The sequence below is a fragment of the Apostichopus japonicus genome, chromosome 2, assembly GCF_037975245.1.
Source record: "Apostichopus japonicus isolate 1M-3 chromosome 2, ASM3797524v1, whole genome shotgun sequence".
NCBI classification, from domain to species: domain Eukaryota; kingdom Metazoa; phylum Echinodermata; class Holothuroidea; order Aspidochirotida; family Stichopodidae; genus Apostichopus; species Apostichopus japonicus.
Genome location: NC_092562.1, coordinates 13,001,202 through 13,020,961, shown reverse-complemented (window position 1 = coordinate 13,020,961; position 19,760 = coordinate 13,001,202). Strand labels below are relative to the sequence as shown.

Here is a 19,760-nt window from a genome sequence, read left to right as displayed (position 1 = left end):
CCCAGAACTAATCCCTTGCATCATTCAAGTGGAGGTCCTACATCTTTGTTTGGTCCTTAAATAAAATCCAACTTAGTTTGCTCCCCCCAAAATTCTACCAGCATTTAAAAAATGTAAAATAAGTGCACCCGGTGTTCCATTCTAGCGGGAACTTCTTGTGGCCAGAAGTAGATGAAATATGTATACTTTGAGGCATTTGTGCAGCAACAACAGGCTTCTTAGGGTTAAATTGTGCGAGGATATTTCAACGTTTTATAGATGGGTATCAATGCACATGTAAAGCTCTTTGATCCTATGAGCTTATAATAACAAAATAAACATAGAGTAAGATTCCCAAATCACTGGCCCACCACCCAGTACGGTCACATCCTTAAGTGTTCTGGCCCGTGGAACAGGAACCAAAATTTCACTGTGGTGTGCAGGATCCCTTTTTGAGCCCATTCCTGGTTTACTACAATTATTACCAAAGTTTTGAATCCCACAGATTTATCATTAGCTTTATTTCCAGGTCATCAAGCTACCAACATGCCAACACTAGAAATTACAGTTACTGTATCTCAGCTTCTGTGTCATCAAGAAACCGTTATCCAGTTCTAGTATATTTGAAGCTGTATTTTTAGCTTTGGGGTTTCTCATAAATTTTTGCAATCCTCAATCCAGCTGATTGACTGAAAATATTACCACAAAAATACAACAACAAAAAAGCACACAATTTCTAAATAACGGACTCTTCTCAGATGTCAGCAGAATAAAACTAGTTGTGTACAAGTACTTCATAGCATGTACTGTAGTCATTATCAATCTAATCAGTACATAGTATCCTAACCACAACTACATACAATAATTCCTGCTTGTTAATACTCTGTGCTTCAGGTTTCATGTTTGCTACTTACTTCCTTCCTTAGTACATTAATTGCTTCCTTATTTACCTGATTGTTGGTTAAGTCCAACCTCCAACATTTCTACCTTAAGTTTTTAAGATAAAATACCCCCCAAAAATTACCAAAAAAACCACAAAAAAAACAGGTAAATCTATGCAGAATACAGCAAGGAAAGTTTCTTACTTTGGTATCCTTACAGCAAGTCCAAGATCAGCAATTACACATTCAAGATCAAGGTTTTTTCTTCTTACTAAAATATTCTGAAATAAAGTGTTTTCAAAAAGAGAGAGAGGAAAGAAATTATCATATCACCAGGTTGTCAACTGAATTGAACTGATACACACATTTGTAATATTAAATTTAATATCATGTTGAATTCTTGTATTCCCTTACTGGAGTACATGCTGGGACCTATAAGCATGACAGAACATTGCAGGGATAATGAAACTTTAACTGGTGATATTTACATGAATGATAACAATTTTCACAACCTTAACAAGAAGCCATGGTGATATTTTCCTCATCCTGTTTCCATTGTCACTAGTGCTGCACTTATGCTCCAAGGGACAATCTTACTTTGAGACTGTATGACAGTATCTTCCAGGAGACAAACTTACTGTACTTTCAGACTGTACACTGTCATACTCCAGGAGACAACCTAACTCTCAGACTGTACACTGTCATACTCCAGGAGACAACCTCACTCTCAGGCTGTACACTGTTATACTCCAGGAGACAACCTCACTCTCAGACTGTACACTGTCATACTCCAGGAGACAACCTCACTCTCAGACTGTACACTGTCATACTCCAGGAGACAACCTCACTCTCAGGCTGTACACTGTTATACTCCAGGAGACAACCTAACTCTCAGACTGTACACTGTCATACTCCAGGAGACAACCTCACTCTCAGGCTGTACACTGTTATACTCCAGGAGACAACCTCACTCTCAGACTGTACACTGTCATACTCCAGGAGACAACCTCACTCTCAGACTGTACACTGTTATACTCCAGGAGACAACCTCACTTTCAGACTGTACACTGTCATACTCCAGGAGACAACCTAACTCTCAGACTGTACACTGTCATACTCCAGGAGACAACCTCACTCTCAGGCTGTACACTGTTATACTCCAGGAGACAACCTCACTCTCAGACTGTACACTGTCATACTCCAGGAGACAACCTCACTCTCAGGCTGTACACTGTTATACTCCAGGAGACAACCTCACTCTCAGGCTGTACACTGTTATACTCCAGGAGACAACCTCACTCTCAGACTGTACACTGTCATACTCCAGGAGACGACCTCACTCTCAGACTGTACACTGTTATACTTCAGGAGACGACCTCACTCTCAGACTGTACACTGTCATACTTCAGGAGACAACCTCACTCTCAGACTGTACACTGTTATACTCCAGGAGACGACCTCACTCTCAGACTGTACACTGTTATACTCCAGGAGACGACCTCACTCTCAGACTGTACACTGTCATACTCCAGGAGACAACCACACTTTCAGGCTGTACACCATTAAATGTTAAAGGAGACAAGTTTACTAACATTTTACAGTCAAGGAGAGGTATTCATGTTCAATGCCATTCATTTCCTGTGAGTATGACAAACATACTAACCTGAGATGATAAGTCTCTATGCATAAATCCTTTGGAGTGTAAGTACTTCATGCCCTTTGCTACATCGTTGGACAATTTTAATTTTACAGGCCACGAGAGGTATTCCCGGTCATCACAGATTAACTCTTGGAGATTCCCGCCGTTGATAAACTGAAAGCAAGAGAAGAGAGAAGACACCAAATATAACTTAAAAAGCCATAACAAAAAAACAAAAAAAGCCATTTTCAGCTTTGTAATGCACAGGCTGACAACTCCCACTTTTGAGAACAATATTCCTTACTATTAGTCTGTTACTGTAAAGTACAGTACATCAGATGCTATAGTGAATTTTAAGGCTTTATAGCTTTTGTTAGTCTAAATGACAGTGTGTATTAAAAGTTCATTGCACTGTGCACTATTTATGAGGCCTCTGGAAAGTCTCATCCTTGATATATGTCAATTATAATGAATAGCCTGGGCTGATAGTCTTCCTTGTAACAGTCTTGACACGAGACACTCGGTACAGATATTAACACGATTAACCATTAAGTACAAAGTCAACATGTAGTTTCAATTTCCGTGAACAGGCTCTCCAAATGTCAAAGAAATATGACTTTAATTTTATCAGCAACATTAATAAACTTATCGGGTTTGAGTGACGAGCTTACCTGTCTCCTCACAAACTTAGCAGTCTCGTTCTCATGCACAAAACCAACGTTCTGGTGCGCTTTGGGTGGTAGAATGAGAAGGAAGGGCATTGATAGGACGGGTCCGGTCATAGAGGGCGCACAGTGTTAAAAAGGTTACCAGTTCATTCTATGCATGGTAGAACGAGGTGCTGAGGTTGTGGGGAGACAGGTAAGCGAGGAATGAAGTCAATCGTACCATTCAGTGTGAAGACTATGTTTAACATTTGCAACATTCAGTGTTTACTGCAGCTATTACATTCTTCAGAAATAAACTACTAACCCAGGGTCCCAAGTACAATCTATACCAACCTCCCTCTGAAAGCTTCATGGGATATGGTTCTCCATGATGTACTGTTTACTACTTTCTGTGTTGACCTTTGATGACCTTTGGATACCATTCAATAATGAAGTTTCGTACAAAAGTTGTCCATCAGTCCGAACTTTCATGCTTCATTTCAAATCAAGGGGGGTAAAAAAATACCCCCCAACAATTTTGAAGTTTCTCTTTTAAATACCGGGTGTAAATACGCTTGGAATGAAATGCAAGTACCAAATCTATTCTCCACTTGACATGTATTTGACCCCCAAAACAACACAACCCTAACAACGAAAAAAACAAAACAATAGCACAGATGGCAGATTTGGTCGATTGATGACAAGACCGGCTACCAAACATTAAGGGCAGCATTCAAACTCATGGGATATAAAACCGATCAGCGATGACTGAGCTAGTTATAGCCAGTTACAGAAATATTGAACTTCTGGTAATTTATAACCTTTCAAATGGTTGTGTCATTTCCTTTCTTGTGGATATGATACTGCAACAAAAGAACCGGAAAATTCAAGAAGCAGGAATCGATCAGTGACCTTCGCATCCTGTGTCAATCCTATTCCTTTCTTTTCGAGCTTAAACAACAGGATATCAACAGACTTGTGTTCTAGCCCAATGTTGTCAAAGATAGCTCGGGGAGAAGAAAAAAAGCCCACATGACACAGCGTACACAGAACTTGTTGGTGATTTATATTTGATAAGCGTTCTTTCCTTCTTAGCAATTCCTCTTGCACGATGCCAGTTAATATTGTTGTCACACTCTCGAAAGGAAGTAACACCTGTTTCCAAAACCATCTCACAGATCATGTCTACAAATTGGCAAGTACCCATTGATCTCTAGGAAATAGCCGAGAGGGAACTGTTTTGTCTCTACTGTCGATGATATGTAGTCTAACCTGCGTCCCAGTCTTCCAATCTAGTTTTGGCCTGTAAGAGGAACTTCATCAAGATATCTTGCTGAAGGTTTGCGTTAACGAAAAAATCAAAATCTCAGATCGCTGGTTGGACAGTTATCACACCCTGTACCCGAGGGGGAAAGCAAGCAGGTGTGATGTCATAGATCTGCATATTTTGACAAAAAACATGTTCCTTTTTGCCCTTTTGTATTTTTTCACTCTAAGGTTTTTTTAATTTCCAACCCTCAGTACGATACAGTAGTATGTGAAGATTATACATTACCAAAAGAACATGAAGAGATGCATCCACTTTTAGGGTAGAAATTTGAACAGAAGTAAAACAAGTATATCAATACTGTTGCTCACTTCAAGTTCACTTTTGGTACCAAACATAAGCTCTGGCCTAGATTAGCTCTGCTTCTGCCAGGTCTCTCCCACTTCACATCATTTGTATATTGTTTAATTCCTATGGAATGTATTTGTATTGTATATTCAAATGTTATATGTTCACTTTGTTTATGTTTTTGTGAAGTGGAAATAAATAGTTTCCAATTTCAATATATCATAAACAACAAGTGAACAGACCTTGAAAACCACAAGTAAGGAAAATAAATATTTCCCCCACATGCTTAGATTACATTACTCTTTTACACGTCAACAGTCAATAAGGCTCTAAAGTATCCATTAAATATTGTGATGCAAGATGTGGTGTAGGATGGGGTGTGGGATGTGATGCAGGATGTGGTGCCTGATGTTATGCCTGATGTGGTACGGGATGTGGTGCGGGATGTGGTGCGGGATGTGGTGCGGGATGTGATGCCGGATGTGATGCCGGATGTGAGACCCCATGTAATGCCTGATGTGCTGCAAATGAGACACTTTCTGGTTGTGATGTAGTGATGTTGTAAAACTATGAGTTTGAGAGAAACACTTACATTTGTTTTCATTGCTTTCCTTCAGGGCAAGTTGTACATATTCAGCTGAATTTAGCATCCCCCCTCCACCCTAATCCTCATAGATTCCCCACTAGAAATTTCAACCTTCCCTACCTAAGCTTGAAAATGTCTCTTTTAAACCAAATATGTTACAACTAAAAGAGGATCAAGGACCTGCACCTTCATACTGCCAAGTCCCCCATTCCGTATTGATTTTTTTTCTCTGTATACTGACGATATATACATTACAAATCCTACATTGAATTCAATGCATACAAACTCATGTTCAGAAGAATTATAGAATTATGTAAAAAAATTGTGTTTATGTGAACGCCTGTGAACCATCGACGTGATGCTTGAGATTCTTTAAGATGCATTCTGACAAAAACTACTCTGTGTGTAGAATGCTTACCATTTAATCAGGTATAAACATAAAATTAACTACCTTTGTCTACATATTACATAATAAACATTCCTTTTGGTAACAGACTAAACACTGGTTGTTCATGATCTGAAAAGAGATCATCTACGTCAACTGCATTTCTTTAGGAAGGAAGTTTTTGGCCCATAATCATAAACAAACAGTTTTGTGGGTAGCGACCGATAAAGGAAAGCCTTCCACAGTTCAACTGTAAGGTATTTATGCCAAGAATAAAAGACGAAGCGATGAAATGTGATATTTTGAAAAACCATCACCAAGTGCCTTTCGAGATATATAATTACAATATCCCCCATCTTGGCAGCTTACATAAGAGGAAACAAGATCTAAAGAAGATGGTACCATCTATGAAAAAGACTTACTATCGAAGATATTGATGGTGGAACCTCGCTGCCTAACAAAGATGGAGTGTTGATATGATAATATATAGATACCTGTTGCTCTACTGCTCTGTCAACAACAACAGCTAATAGTGTTAATGCTACATTATACTTGACAGGCATCATTCCATAACACTAGTTTTACAGCTTCAGTGTTAATGTTGCATTACAGTATACTTCCCAGACATCATTCCATAACACTAGTTTTGCAGCTTCAGTGTTTATACTGCATTATACTTGCCATGCATCATTCCATAACACTAGTTTTACAGTTTCAGTGTTAATGCTGCATTATACTTGCCATGCATTTTTCCATAACACTAGTTTTACAGCTTCAGTGTTTATACTGCATTATACTTGCCATGCATCGTTCCATAACACTAGTTTTACAGCTTCAGTGTTAATGCTGCATTATACTTGCCAGGCATCATTCCATAACACTAGTTTTACAGCTTCAGTGTTAATGTTGCATTATACTTGCCAGACATCGTTCCATAACACTAGTTTTACAGCTTCAGTGTTTATACTGCATTATACTTGCCATGCATCATTCCATAACACTAGTTTTACAGTTTCAGTGTTAATGTTGCATTATACTTGCCAGACATCATTCCATAACACTAGTTTTACAGCTTTAGTGTTTATACTGCATTATACTTGCCATGCATCATTCCATAACACTAGTTTTACAGCTTCAGTGTTAATGCTGCATTATACTTGCCAGGCATCATTCCATAACACTAGTTTTACAGTTTCAGTGTTAATGTTGCATTATACTTGCCATACATCATTCCATAAAACGTTTTACAGCTTCAGTGTTTATACTGTGCTTATACTTGCCATGCATCATTCCATAACACTAGTTTTACAGCTTCAGTGTTAATGTTGCATTATACTTGCCATGCATCATTCCATAACACTAGTTTCACAGCTTCAGTGTTAATGTTGCATTATACTTGCCAGGCATCATTCCATAACACTAGTTTTATAACTTCAGTGTTAATGCTGCATTATACTTGCCAGGCATCATTCCATAACACTAGTTTTACAGCTTCAGTGTTAATGTTGCATTATACTTGCCAGGCATCATTCCATAACACTAGTTTTACAGCTTCAGTGTTAATGCCATTCAAAGGACAGGTACTGTACAATCTCATACAAACAAATACAAATTCATGTTACCCCGCTGTTCTACTTCCTTCACAGGTATTATAACTCTCATAACTCTCTATATAACTCTAACTCTATTACTCTATATAACTCTCTATATAACTCTCTATATAACTCTCTATATAACTCTCTATACAACTCTCATAACGACACAACAAGAAATTACAAGTTCATCTTTAGTTTGTACACAGTAGCACAATAATAATCTCAAAACAAGACAAACCAGTAATAAATCACATATTGTTCAGAGACTGCAACACAAAACAACAACACAAATAAAATACACAAATATCGTTTCAGTGTTAGCACTCTACCCTTAGAATGCACCACAGTATACATTGATCAATGTTTAAGTTCTGTTAATATGGCAGATGCATTAGTCCAGGTCTCGAAATTATACAATGTACAGTAGCTAATTATAGCTTGGTTTCCTCTACAATTAACTGCAACAGGAAAAACTCACTCACCTCTGTTAGAGCATGTAATTGACCTTCTTCAATGCACACACCTTTTAACCTGCAAGGAAGCAAGCAAGAAAAAAAAAGAAAAAAAAAAAACACAATATTGATATGAACTTATTACGTTTAGTCTTTGACGAGGTTTCTATATGAAAAATTTGGAAAAAAAAAAATGGCTTCTTTAACCCCTGATGACATTAAGATAACAGAACAAGAAAAATGATACTGTTGTTACTATGGTATTAACAGTAACATGGAATTCCAGTACATTATTAATAGGCAAACTCAATATCCATATCATTTAAATGAGTCACCTCTGCGGGATGATGAGTGAGAAACAGTGAGAAATGTCTTTGGCTCTTGAAGTTAGCTCTCTTTTGATACTCAAGATCAAAGTCAAATGGTGACAAAATAACAAGAAAATCCTCTATACCTTGAATCTTACACAGTTCAATGGATTTCCAGCAACTTGACAAAATCATCTGAATTAGCTTCTAAAGGTCATTAGCATTGCGGGTCCAATATGACGATCATCAACTACAGTTTGTTCTTGACTTTTTTATTTCTCATCCCCCAGACCCTTTTCTCTATTCCTGTATAGTACCCATAATAATCTGGCAAACATTGACTAGAATGTTCAAACTGATAGAATCAAATTTGAGACATCTGGTAGATCCATTTTAATTTTTCCATGTCGGCCCCCATAGCATTTAATCAGATGCTACCAGTTGGAACCGATTAAACATTTAACTAATTTCCCCAAAGATTTCAGCCACTGATCTCTTGCTGCATGGTCTAATCAATACCATGTGAAACTCTACATAACATGGATATCACAAACAGGTCAAATGCAAGGAGAAGACCCACCATTAAGAGGATTCCTAATGATACAAGAATGCACAGCACATACAGTATGTAAGACGAATATCTTGATGTGGTGGTGAAACGTACTTTCTTTACATGTCCCTGTACGCATGTATGCAAGTGATATTTTTTCTAGAGCGAAAGTCTGCAAACTATGGGACGCCACCCAAAAGTGGGTGGGTGGGCGGGCGGTGGGTCACAGCATATTTCAAGATGTTCGAACTTTATCTACGGTTTTTCGGCGCTTGCCAATTGAGATCGATGAAGTCATTTTTGTCGATATCTAGTCCATAGTCTAAGTTACAGTTTTCATGCATACTAAGTAACGATTCTGAAGGGGGAAGGGATCTTTGGTGGGTGGGTGGCACCAGTCCTCATGGAAGATCCTGGGTTGTGGGTCTTAAAGTTCACCTAACACTGATCTAGAACAATGAGGGTATCCTTAACCTAGAATGTTGCAATACATCAGTAGACACCTATAGCATAACCACATTATAGCATGATACCTGATCCTATAGCATGTTGTTCCCACAGCCAAATTACACCTTGCACCTATAGCATAACCACATTATAGCATGTTGTTCCCACAGCCAAATAACACCTTTAACCTATAGCATAACCACAATATAGCATGATACTTGATCCTGTAGCATAACCAATTTATAGCATGTTGTTCCCACAGCCAAATTACACCTTGAACCTATAGCATAACCACATTATAGCATGATACTTGATCCTGTAGCATAACCAATTTATAGCATGTTGTTCCCACAGCCAAATTACACCTTGAACCTATAGCATAACCACATTATATCATGATACTTGATCCTATAGCATAACCACTTTATAGCATGTTGTTCCCACAGCCAAATTACACCTTGAACCTATAGCATAACCATATATTATATTTAACCTTTCAAGCTAACCGGTTTCATTTTTCTCTCTGGAGTTATATTCTAGAAGGAGACCTAGCTATATCAGGATAGTGATGATGATGAATCATCCTGCAATCAGTTTACAGGAAATTTAACACCTCCAGTGGAAATAAACAGATCTTGTAAATCAGTATGGTCACCTACACGTATTTGCACTGTACTTACTAACTGCATCAAATCGACTTACACAACCGCATAGAGATGCTTCAGTTTATCCTCGTACATACTGTACAGTTAATAAAGTACACAACAATTGCTTACAGCTAGTTTCTTGTATTAAACAAAAAGTTTTCTTTCTCTTCCTTTCCCGTCACGCCCCTCCCCCCCCCCCCACTTGTTCACATGACACTATAATATATGCACGGTCAGAACTTTGAACTTTCGACGGAAACAGAAACTTTTCATAGAGATGAAAAAAGCTCAAATTTACGAGTGGTTAATCAAGTGCCTCTCCTATATTTACTGTAACATGGAGCTGATGGTTGGGCATCTTTCGATCGCTTCCTAATCATTCGCAAGCTACTGCGCTGTAGGTACAGTAGATCAGAGCCGAGGAGACGGGTATATGAGAAGAGAAATAAAATAGCATAAGTGGCCACATTACAGCATGGAAAATTCAACTTTGAGGCTTAGCTTTCAGATCTGGTTTCGAACTGTTGCATCAAAGAGAGCATTGACTTTCAGTAGGGCAGAGGAAAGAAAGTCTTCTTAAGAGGAACCAAACTGAAAAAAATAAAAAACAAACATGTCTTTAGTTCTGCCGACTTGGGTGGCACTTATATGCATACCCGAGAATATTAGGATGATGCAGTTGGTTCAGTAATTCAATTTCGTGGAGGTTGTTTGCTCTCGTGTTGGTCTGTTGACTTATCTTCATCACCAGAACCTCTCCGGAAGAGCGATGCTTCACCTGAAGCAAAAAGAAAAATGAAACATGAGGATGAATAGTTTACCTCAGTGAGCTGCTAATGCATGAATGGATGGAATGGGGGAGGGGGTAGGGGGCGGGTGGTATGGGAGGAGAATCTAATCTGTTTAAGACAGATAAAAGAAGCACTCATTGCAACTATATGTACACTACTAATATGTTGCTTTGTCACCTTAATGATGGCCTTGAAAGATAACTTCTACTATCGATCCTCTCGTATTCTTTCCTGTTTACATTGCTGAGTACAAATAATGTACTTCCACTTCTACAATGTCATAAATATACGGTATACAGTAGTGGCTATGACTATTAAAGTGATGCAAACTTTGTTTACAATGCAGCTCGAATTACGATGCTGAGAAAGAAGATGATTTTGCCAAGTTTCATGCAGGATGCAATCAACCAGTGACATTGCATTCAATACCCTGTAGTATTCCATCAATATGGTTAATTCTGAAATGCATAATACAATATGTACAGAGTTTACCATATAGAATAATATACTGTATATCTATTCTGCGTCATGCAGAATACTGTCTGTTTACCACACAATGCATTCAGTTACTTGTTATCTGCTTACAGTACTACTTACTGTTTACCATACAATGCATTCATTTACTTGTTATCTGCTTACAGTACACAGTAGTACTGTTTACCATACAATGCATTCAGTTACTTGTTCTCTGCTTACAGTACATAGTACTACTGTTTACCATACAATGCATTCAGTTACTTGTTATATGATTACAGTACATAGTACTACTGTTTACCATACAATGCATTCATTTCCTTGTTATCTGTTTACATTACATAGTAGTACTGTTTACCATACAGTACAATGCATTCATTTACTTGTTATCTGCTTACAGTACACAGTAGTACTGTTTACCATACAATGCATTCAGTTACTTGTTATCTGCTTACAGTACAGAGTAGTACTGTTTACCATACAATGCATTCATTTACTTGCTATCTGTTTTCAGTACATAGTAGTACTGTTTACCATACAATGCATTCAGTTACTTGTTATATGATTACAGTACATAGTAGTACTTTTTACCATACAATGCATTCATTTCCTTGTTATCTGCTTACAGTACATAGTAGTACTGTTTACCATACAATGCATTCAGTTACTTGTTATATGCTAAACAATACACAGTAGTACTGTTTACTATACAATGTAATCAGTTACTTGTTATCTGATTACAGTACTACTGTTTACCATACAATGCATTCAGTTACTTGTTATCTGATTACAGTACTACTGTTTACCATACAATGCATTCAGTTACTTGTTATCTGCTTACAATCCGTATATTGCTGTGTGAAGCAGCAGCATTAATATTACACTGAACTTAGAATAACCTTGCATTGAGTCTCCCACTACTAGCTGAGGTCACAAAGACAAAAACTGCTCTAGGTAGCAGATTAACAACAACCTTCAGCTTATAATTGCACATCTCATGGAATACTCTCAAGAAAAGCACTGAGCTTGCCAACCTTTTTCCTTCTTTCCATTTCATTTCCTAGTCGGGTTCAGGACTAGGTCAGATTACACTAATTAGAAATCAACATAGTGTAGAGCTTATTACTTGTTCCGTTTAGTAAGTTCTATGATGTAAGAGTAATTCTATATTTATATTATATACTAAAGGGAATAATTTTGCCTCCAACCTTGTGTAAAAATTTTGCGGGCACTGAATTTTACCTAATTCATATAGATACGGAACTTACAGTACTACTGCTAATACAAAATTGAGCACTAACCTGAAGGGTACATTTTTGCAACTGTATATCAATATGTACTAACAGTACTACTACTAAAATCGACCACTAACCTAAAGGGTACATTTTTGCAACTGTATGACCAATTTGTGGCATGAGTTAGCTGCAGTATGCGATACTGGACAAATTACTGCACGCAGCGTAGTAAAAAACTGTTCCGTCAACAACTACGCTGTGTGCAACACTACTTATTTATTGTACAATAGCTTAAGTACAGAGATGATGCATCATTTATTTAAGGCAGTGTTTTGCTTTCTGTCATCAATTTGAGCAAACTCATCATCCAGTATCACACAAAATAAGCTTTGAAGTTGATCAAACTGTACAGTAAGATTGCTTTTATATACCGTTCTACGGTACATATTTCTTCATGTCCTTCTGCAGTACAAAGGTCATGTCTTCACCAAGTGAAGGCTAGTGAGCAATTATTCAATCGGATTATATTCTCAACATTTTGGTGACTCCAGCACACTAGGTGTAAATAACTTGTTGTATCCGGAAAGGTCCGGATATTGAGGGCCCTCAGCGTTAATAGGTTACCAGTTCATTCTAGGCCAGTAGAACAAGGGTGCTAAGGTTGTAAGGAGACAGATTTAATCGAGGAAACAAGTACAGTAACTATAACTTGTCATAATAAGCAAAATTTCAGAAGAGTTGTGACGTTTCCTTTCACAGAGTGAGAGCTCAGTGTGTGTATACTGTATACATACAGTACAAGTTTGCACTACTTTACCACCTACTGCATAGTACATTGTTACATACGGAATTTTACTATCAAGTACAGCACTGCACATAGCATCATAAAGGTTCTAACAAGATTTAATCAACATTTTTTTTTTTTTTTTTTTTTTTTTTTTACGACGCTTGCGACCACAAATGTGGGAGAAACTCGCAAGGGCTTATGGATTACAACTTACTGTACACGTCTGGTGGCTTCCAATTCAACATTTTAACTCAAATTTGGAATCTTTTCAATTTAGAAAATCATATCAGATGGGAAAATCCGTAGATTGCTCTTGGATGAAAAACCCACCTTACTATGACCCGGCCGGGAATCGAACCCCGAACCTCCCGATTGCTAAGCCTCATTGCTTCAAATGCCACCGCCTTTATCCACTCGGCCACAGCACCGGTTACCTTAGAGAGGAGGCCATCATTATGCCATGCTTCCAGACATTGGTTGTTTGCCTACAGGTTTGGCTAATATGTACTATAAAAACAGTGCAGACAGCAGATTACTGTATGAATGTGAGATTTCATGTTCAGGGAGCCTCATTAACCAAAGAAGGATGCACATAAATTATACCAGTAGTCAGGCCTCGACAAATTTTTCCTTAACTACTCGCCAACCGGCGACGGAGTCTAAAATTCTACTCGCCGAAACGTTAAATTTACTCGCCATTTTTTCTCGCTAATTGTTTGTGTGATACAAGCCTACTAGTAGTACTGGTAGTATGGCCTTTAACTTAGGATATCGCCGTATTGTGTTACTGTTAGTTGTTTACAGCACAAGCCATATTAAATTGTGGTTCGTTAAAGTGTTTAATGACTACTGGCAGTAGTTGTTTGAAATGTATGTTGCTGGTCTATACATTTGTGCCTCTCATTTTAACAAGGTTAATAAATACTAGTGTTTACACGGGTCCAAAAATCGGGAACCGGGTACCCGAGGGCCGTTACCCGTCGGGTATCCGGGTACCCGGAAAAAAATTGTTAACGCTCGTGTATCACGATTTTCAAGAAATTACATATTGGATGCAGTAATAAATGCATTATGATCTCTACTGACAATGTTTTCATGTTCAAATACGTAGGTGTAAGATAAGGCATAAAACCCCTCCCTCAATAATTTTTATTTGCTTCTGTTTCTTTCATTAACTTGTTAATAAATTATTTAATTATAATTAGCATTACTACAAAGATCGCACTGCCGCCGCTGCTTATGCTAGCTCGTGCACGTCTATTGGATCAAACCATATAAATATCCAATTTAGCTCTTAAGCAGTTTTTAATACTACTTCTATCTATTATGCAGGCCCAGGGTTCGCATTAGCCGCGAGATTGCGCGATTGGCGCAATTTGATCGCATATGGAATAAACGGTTAGTAAAAAGCCACTTGCGATTACTATTTTTTAGTTATCCCGTCTATAATCCATAAACATCGCATAAAATTCCTTGTCAGCCTTTCCTTCTTTGAAATAAACGAATGAATAAATAATAATTTCTTCCACATGGTAGCCTAACACCACACTATGTCAATGAGAAATCTAGCTAAGCCTAACCATCTGTTTATTTGCTGGAGTTGTGACGCAGTTACAAGACATCCACGGAATACTTTCGTTATTTCTGTTACGTTCGACCACATGGTTGCCTAACACCACACTAAGTCAATAGGGGTAGTCTAGCCTAGTCATCTGTTCATTAGCTGAAATTGTGACGCAGTTATAAGATATCTATGGAAAGCTTACGTTATTGCCGTTATCCTTGAACACATGGTAGCCTAACAACACACTAAGTCAATGGGAAATCAGCCTAACCATCGTTTTGCAATTTTTTTTTAAACAATCACACTTTGCGTATGATTCGGTAATAAATTAGGAACCGGGTAGTAACGCGTCGAGCGGGCCCTTTCGTTATTGCTGTTATCTTCGACCACATTGTAGCCTAACACCACACTAAGTCAATGGGAAATCTGCCTAACCGTCGGTTTGGCCAATTTTTTTCTTAAATCACACTTTGCTTAGGATTCGGGTAATAAATTAGGAACCGGGTAGTTTCACGTCGGGCGGGTACCCGGGTACCCGGATAACCCGTGCAAACACTGATAAATACAGTACTTATGATACATATATACCATGCTGAATTAGCCTTTAAAGACCATTGGTATTGGCTCAAAGTCATATCAAAGTATAAACACTTTCCACAAGAATTTTCTCGGAGGTTTCCACCATCCAGGAAATGTTAAAAACTCGCAATGAAGAAAATTACTATGAAGGTGGCAATGAAATGCATATAAAACACTGTTATTTACAGGTTTATCTAAAGGTCATCAGAATCTCCCACCCCCCACCCTAATCCCCACTCCCACCCCCATCCCCAAATTTCCTTTAAAGTCAAATACTGGCTACTCACCTTCACACTAGCACCTTACTCCAGCACCCATGTTATGGTCACCATCATAAAATGTTTGACCCAAACTTGTCCAACTTAATCCATGAATCTGATAACCTGGGAATAATTTGGACCTCCAGAACCTAACGGAAGGTATTATTTTTTGGGGGGGAGGGGGGTGGGGTGGGGGGGAAACATTTGGCAATCGCTCAACTTTGGGACAGATCTACCTATGAACTTAGAAAGTTCACTCTACTGAAGGTACACATGACCTTGTAAGTGTTTATATATCCTATAGTGAATTGTCTAATACATCATCTAAGAGGTTATTTCCTCTTTGCCATCTGTTCAGGACTTTTGGCTAGTGACAGAGATTACTATCAACTATTTTAACCTTGGAAAAACTCTCTCTCAAAAGTTCAATCCAAGACCCTACAAACCACTCCAGGGGTTTTAACTTCCAATGTGCAGTAGGTGAATATATAAACAGGTTCTCTCCACAGCTCGAGGACGAGCCGACTCCGTAAATAATAATTATTAATTTTAAGCTCTTTTTAAAAAATATGGTTTACTATCGTGGGTGAGCTAACACCTGATGTCAGGTTAATTAGCTTGGCGTCCACCTTTTTGTACCCGAAACAAAGTCAGACTTTGATTCGTGACAAAATTAGAGCGGTTTAATACCGCCGCATGTTGCACCGGAACCACTTTACGAGGTTGTGTCTTAGCGACGTCACTAATATGCACCAGTTCAAAGAATATTGTCCTTTTGTTTTAATTTAGACAAAAAGAAAATGTCCTTTCTAGAAATTCATAGTCTCTACAGACATTCTTATCCACTTGTCAGGTCTTTTCAGATCATGACCAAACAAAGCAAGCAACATATATGAGATTATCGACAGTTATTACATCTCTGTCTACTTGCAACATGTACAGTAGGCCTACATGAATACTGTATACACAACAAAGATCGGATATTTGGCTACTTTTCCAGTTCAAGGAAATCATCCAGCTCAAATTCAAAATGGTTGATTTCTGAACTTTTCTGTTCGGTTTTGCTCGTTTTTTTGTGTTTTGAATGTGGATAGAGAGAAAGGATTAGGTTGGAGGTGGAGAGATAGTTGCAAGGTGTCCAATGTTACCAGAATGAACCTTTGTGCACAGGCCCACAATACCAACCAGCACAATACTTGAAATGGCAGTGTCAGCAAACTGTGCGTACAAGCTTGGACAATGGATCAGACTGCCGGCCGAATCGATTCTCTTTTGACAAAAACACAGACGTCGCAGCTTGACAAATTTGGGGAATTGTGAAGGCTGATTCTCTCTCCAAGTAGGATTTTTACACAGGTCTGCCACCTACTTACAGTATGTTCAACTGATTTTGTTTTGTTTTAAGTATTTAAGTGCATGCCTTTTTCTATAATTTACGTCTAGTATTTATTTCGATCCTCTTACCCCCAACTCCTTCAGAACTCCAATCTACCAAGTCCATGGAAGTTGGTAACATTTTTAGCACTATCCCATCCCTCTCCCACAATCCCAATCCCCCCCCCCGCCCCACTATATTACATCTCACAGACAGGACAATATCTAATTTCTCTCCCTTCCAAATCTACACAACTACAGTTTTCAGGGTACTTTCCATATCTGTAATCTTTCATCTTGGCTGTTAAAGTGTGAGGGTTCAAAGGTGTTAACATCATTATTGACACTGTTTGCCTTTATGTAACAAAACGGCTTACTGCATCACTGGGACTTTAAGTCAAACTATTTGTTTTTGTCTGTGCCATTACAAAGGATGATAGTACCACTTTAAAGAAGAATACATCCTCCTTTCATCCATTTCCTTATAATGATATTGTCTCAATCAGAGATTCATCCAAACGTTCGGTCATCATAATAATCTTGTTTTTGTACTGTCAAGTAATCCATTTACTGCCAAAGAAGTTTTTCTTGTTCCATCCTGATAGCTCATACAGTATCCTGTACGACTGAAATCTTCAGATTACCCCAGCCCCCCCACCCTCCCCCACCCTCCCCCACCCCAAAAACTGATAACATCTTTGAAAGTATTTTTTAACTGCCAGACTATCAACCTACTCTATTAATTTGTCATGACAGTGTTTGGGAGGTGATGGCAGGGTGGGCTTTGGAAGGGGGGGAGGGTGTATGGTGCAAAATCCAAAAATAGAAAACTACCATTTACTTGGGTCATATCATTACACAGAAATAAAACAGTTCAAAGACTGACCTGAAAAAAGTATGGACAAAGTTTGACAAAGCCAATAGCAGATATGTTGCTACAAGGTAATAGAATCTGTGTTGCCTCGGGAATACAAGCCCTCCAGTTCAGCAGATCCCTATCTTGGTACTATTCGTCTCTTGTTAACAAACTTTCTTTGCTGGAGGTACAGTAGGGGTAATGTCACTGAAGTCACTGTCACAGAATCTGGGCTATGAAGCCCATGATGACCTTTGCAAGTCTCTGGATGGTAGACACCATGCAGTACTGTACATACTGTACTGTAGGTAAAGTATATATGAGCAAAGTATCTCCATCGCAACTCACAGCCTCACAAGCGCTGATGACTAACAGGTCCGACTTTCAAGAAGCGTTCCTGTTTTGCACTCAGAACGACCTGGAGTTCTTTCGCAGTCCTTGTCGCAGGAATGTTAATAATATTTAAACATGGTACTATGGAAGGTACTCACTGACATACTTGCAGGTTAATTTACAATCGATTTATAACTTATAGGTCACAGTGACAGCACTAGCCTTAATTTTCCAGCAAGGACCTTAAACAGTCAATTCTGACCAATGCACAACCCCTTCTCCCCCTCCCCCCTCACCACCACCCCCCCCTTGATCTCTGTAGACTTTTATCTCCTAACCATTCTGTACCTGTTTTGTCAACACTTAAAAAGCAACATGTGATGCAGCTTACAACCTCTATAAATAATAAAATAAAGAGACTTTCAAATATGATATATATCGAAAGTATCGAAAGCAAGCAGAACGACAAAATTGTCACTTAAATATAGTCTTGCACAGGTCGTCTCCAACCTTAAGATTGTTCTATATATGACAATGGCCAAGAAAAACCCTGTCAATGAATAATCCACAAATATCATGCACTTGAGGGTCAAGTACTGTCACCCATTAATCACTATTGAAATTGAATAAATATGTCAGGGAAGATACATGAATTGTATAATGTGACGTTTATCAATCATTAAAATGGGAACCAGGATGTACATAGGGAACCAGGATGTGGGATCCTGGTGAAGTACATGAGCCCAGAAAACAAACAGTCTTCCAATGTATCATCTATCTACTCTCTGTAAAACATTACCCACTCTGTGGAAACAAATATTTGCAACTATAGATGTGAGTGATTAACCGACGGACCAAAAGGAGTGACGGTTGGCCACAAATTTTGCAGTAAACAGTTAAAATAATGTTGCAATAGGGCTTTCTAAGAAAGAAACATTAGGGAATATAATACGTAATACATTATCCAAATTTGATTTCTCTGGTCGACTGTGTGCCACTGATACTATCAAAAGCAATCTCAATTCATCAAATTTATCTTGTCTTGCAAAATTGTATTCCCATAGCAACAGAGCAATACTGCACATTATCTTTCTTGCCTGTCTTTTTGTAGTGTCTCATATATGGATTATAATTTATATTTTAATGCTTCTCATGTAGAGCGATCATTACATATAATTTAGCACAGACTATTATATCGAACATTTTCGAACTAAAGTATGTTCAACCACTTCATCTTTGCTGCAAGATTTTGCAAATGGAAGAATAGGATATCAATTCTCTACATCGGCCAACATGAAGTGTTATCAAACTTGCATCTGATATTCAAATAGCGAAAAATGTATGCGGTACAGTAGTCCCAACTTGTACTACTAAGTCCGTATTCAGACTTGTACTTCTAGCATACAGTAGTTGCATGTACTCTTTATATTCGCCGCCCTCATAAAATTGTACTCGAGCAGGCAGTGGCGGAGCGTCCATACAGTCAAGGGGGGCGGATGCCCCCCCCCCCTGAAAGACTCAAATGGACTGCTGGAGCCCTTTCCAGCTTTTTACCACCTTTAACTTATTCACTATTATTGACTTTTTATTGCGCTCTCATCTACCTTTTGACATTTGTCAAATTTTGTTGGCGGTGACACCTATTTATTCTTTGTTTATCTGCAAATTAGCAATGCCGGGAAAGGGTCATTTACAGCGATCCAGGGAGTATCTTTAATACTCAAAAAATTCCTGTACGCTCCGTGCCAACCTGTGGTGGCGCTCCGCTTAGATAGT

At 38.4% G+C, this 19,760-nt stretch overlaps 1 protein-coding gene across 2 annotated transcripts in view; it reads right to left on the bottom strand.

Annotated features, from left to right (window-relative positions):
• The window catches only part of LOC139978598 (dual specificity testis-specific protein kinase 2-like), a 52,045-nt gene that overhangs the window by 11,023 nt on the left and 21,262 nt on the right, over positions 1 to 19,760 (bottom strand). For both annotated transcript variants that reach the window (XM_071988940.1, XM_071988949.1), the window contains exons 3-6: positions 10,388 to 10,509; positions 7,810 to 7,858; positions 2,524 to 2,673; positions 1,065 to 1,141 (exon numbers count right to left, since the gene is read on the bottom strand). In XM_071988940.1, the coding sequence (XP_071845041.1) occupies positions 1,065 to 1,141; positions 2,524 to 2,673; positions 7,810 to 7,858; positions 10,388 to 10,509 (398 nt within the window). The remainder of the gene's footprint in view (positions 1 to 1,064; positions 1,142 to 2,523; positions 2,674 to 7,809; positions 7,859 to 10,387; positions 10,510 to 19,760) is intronic.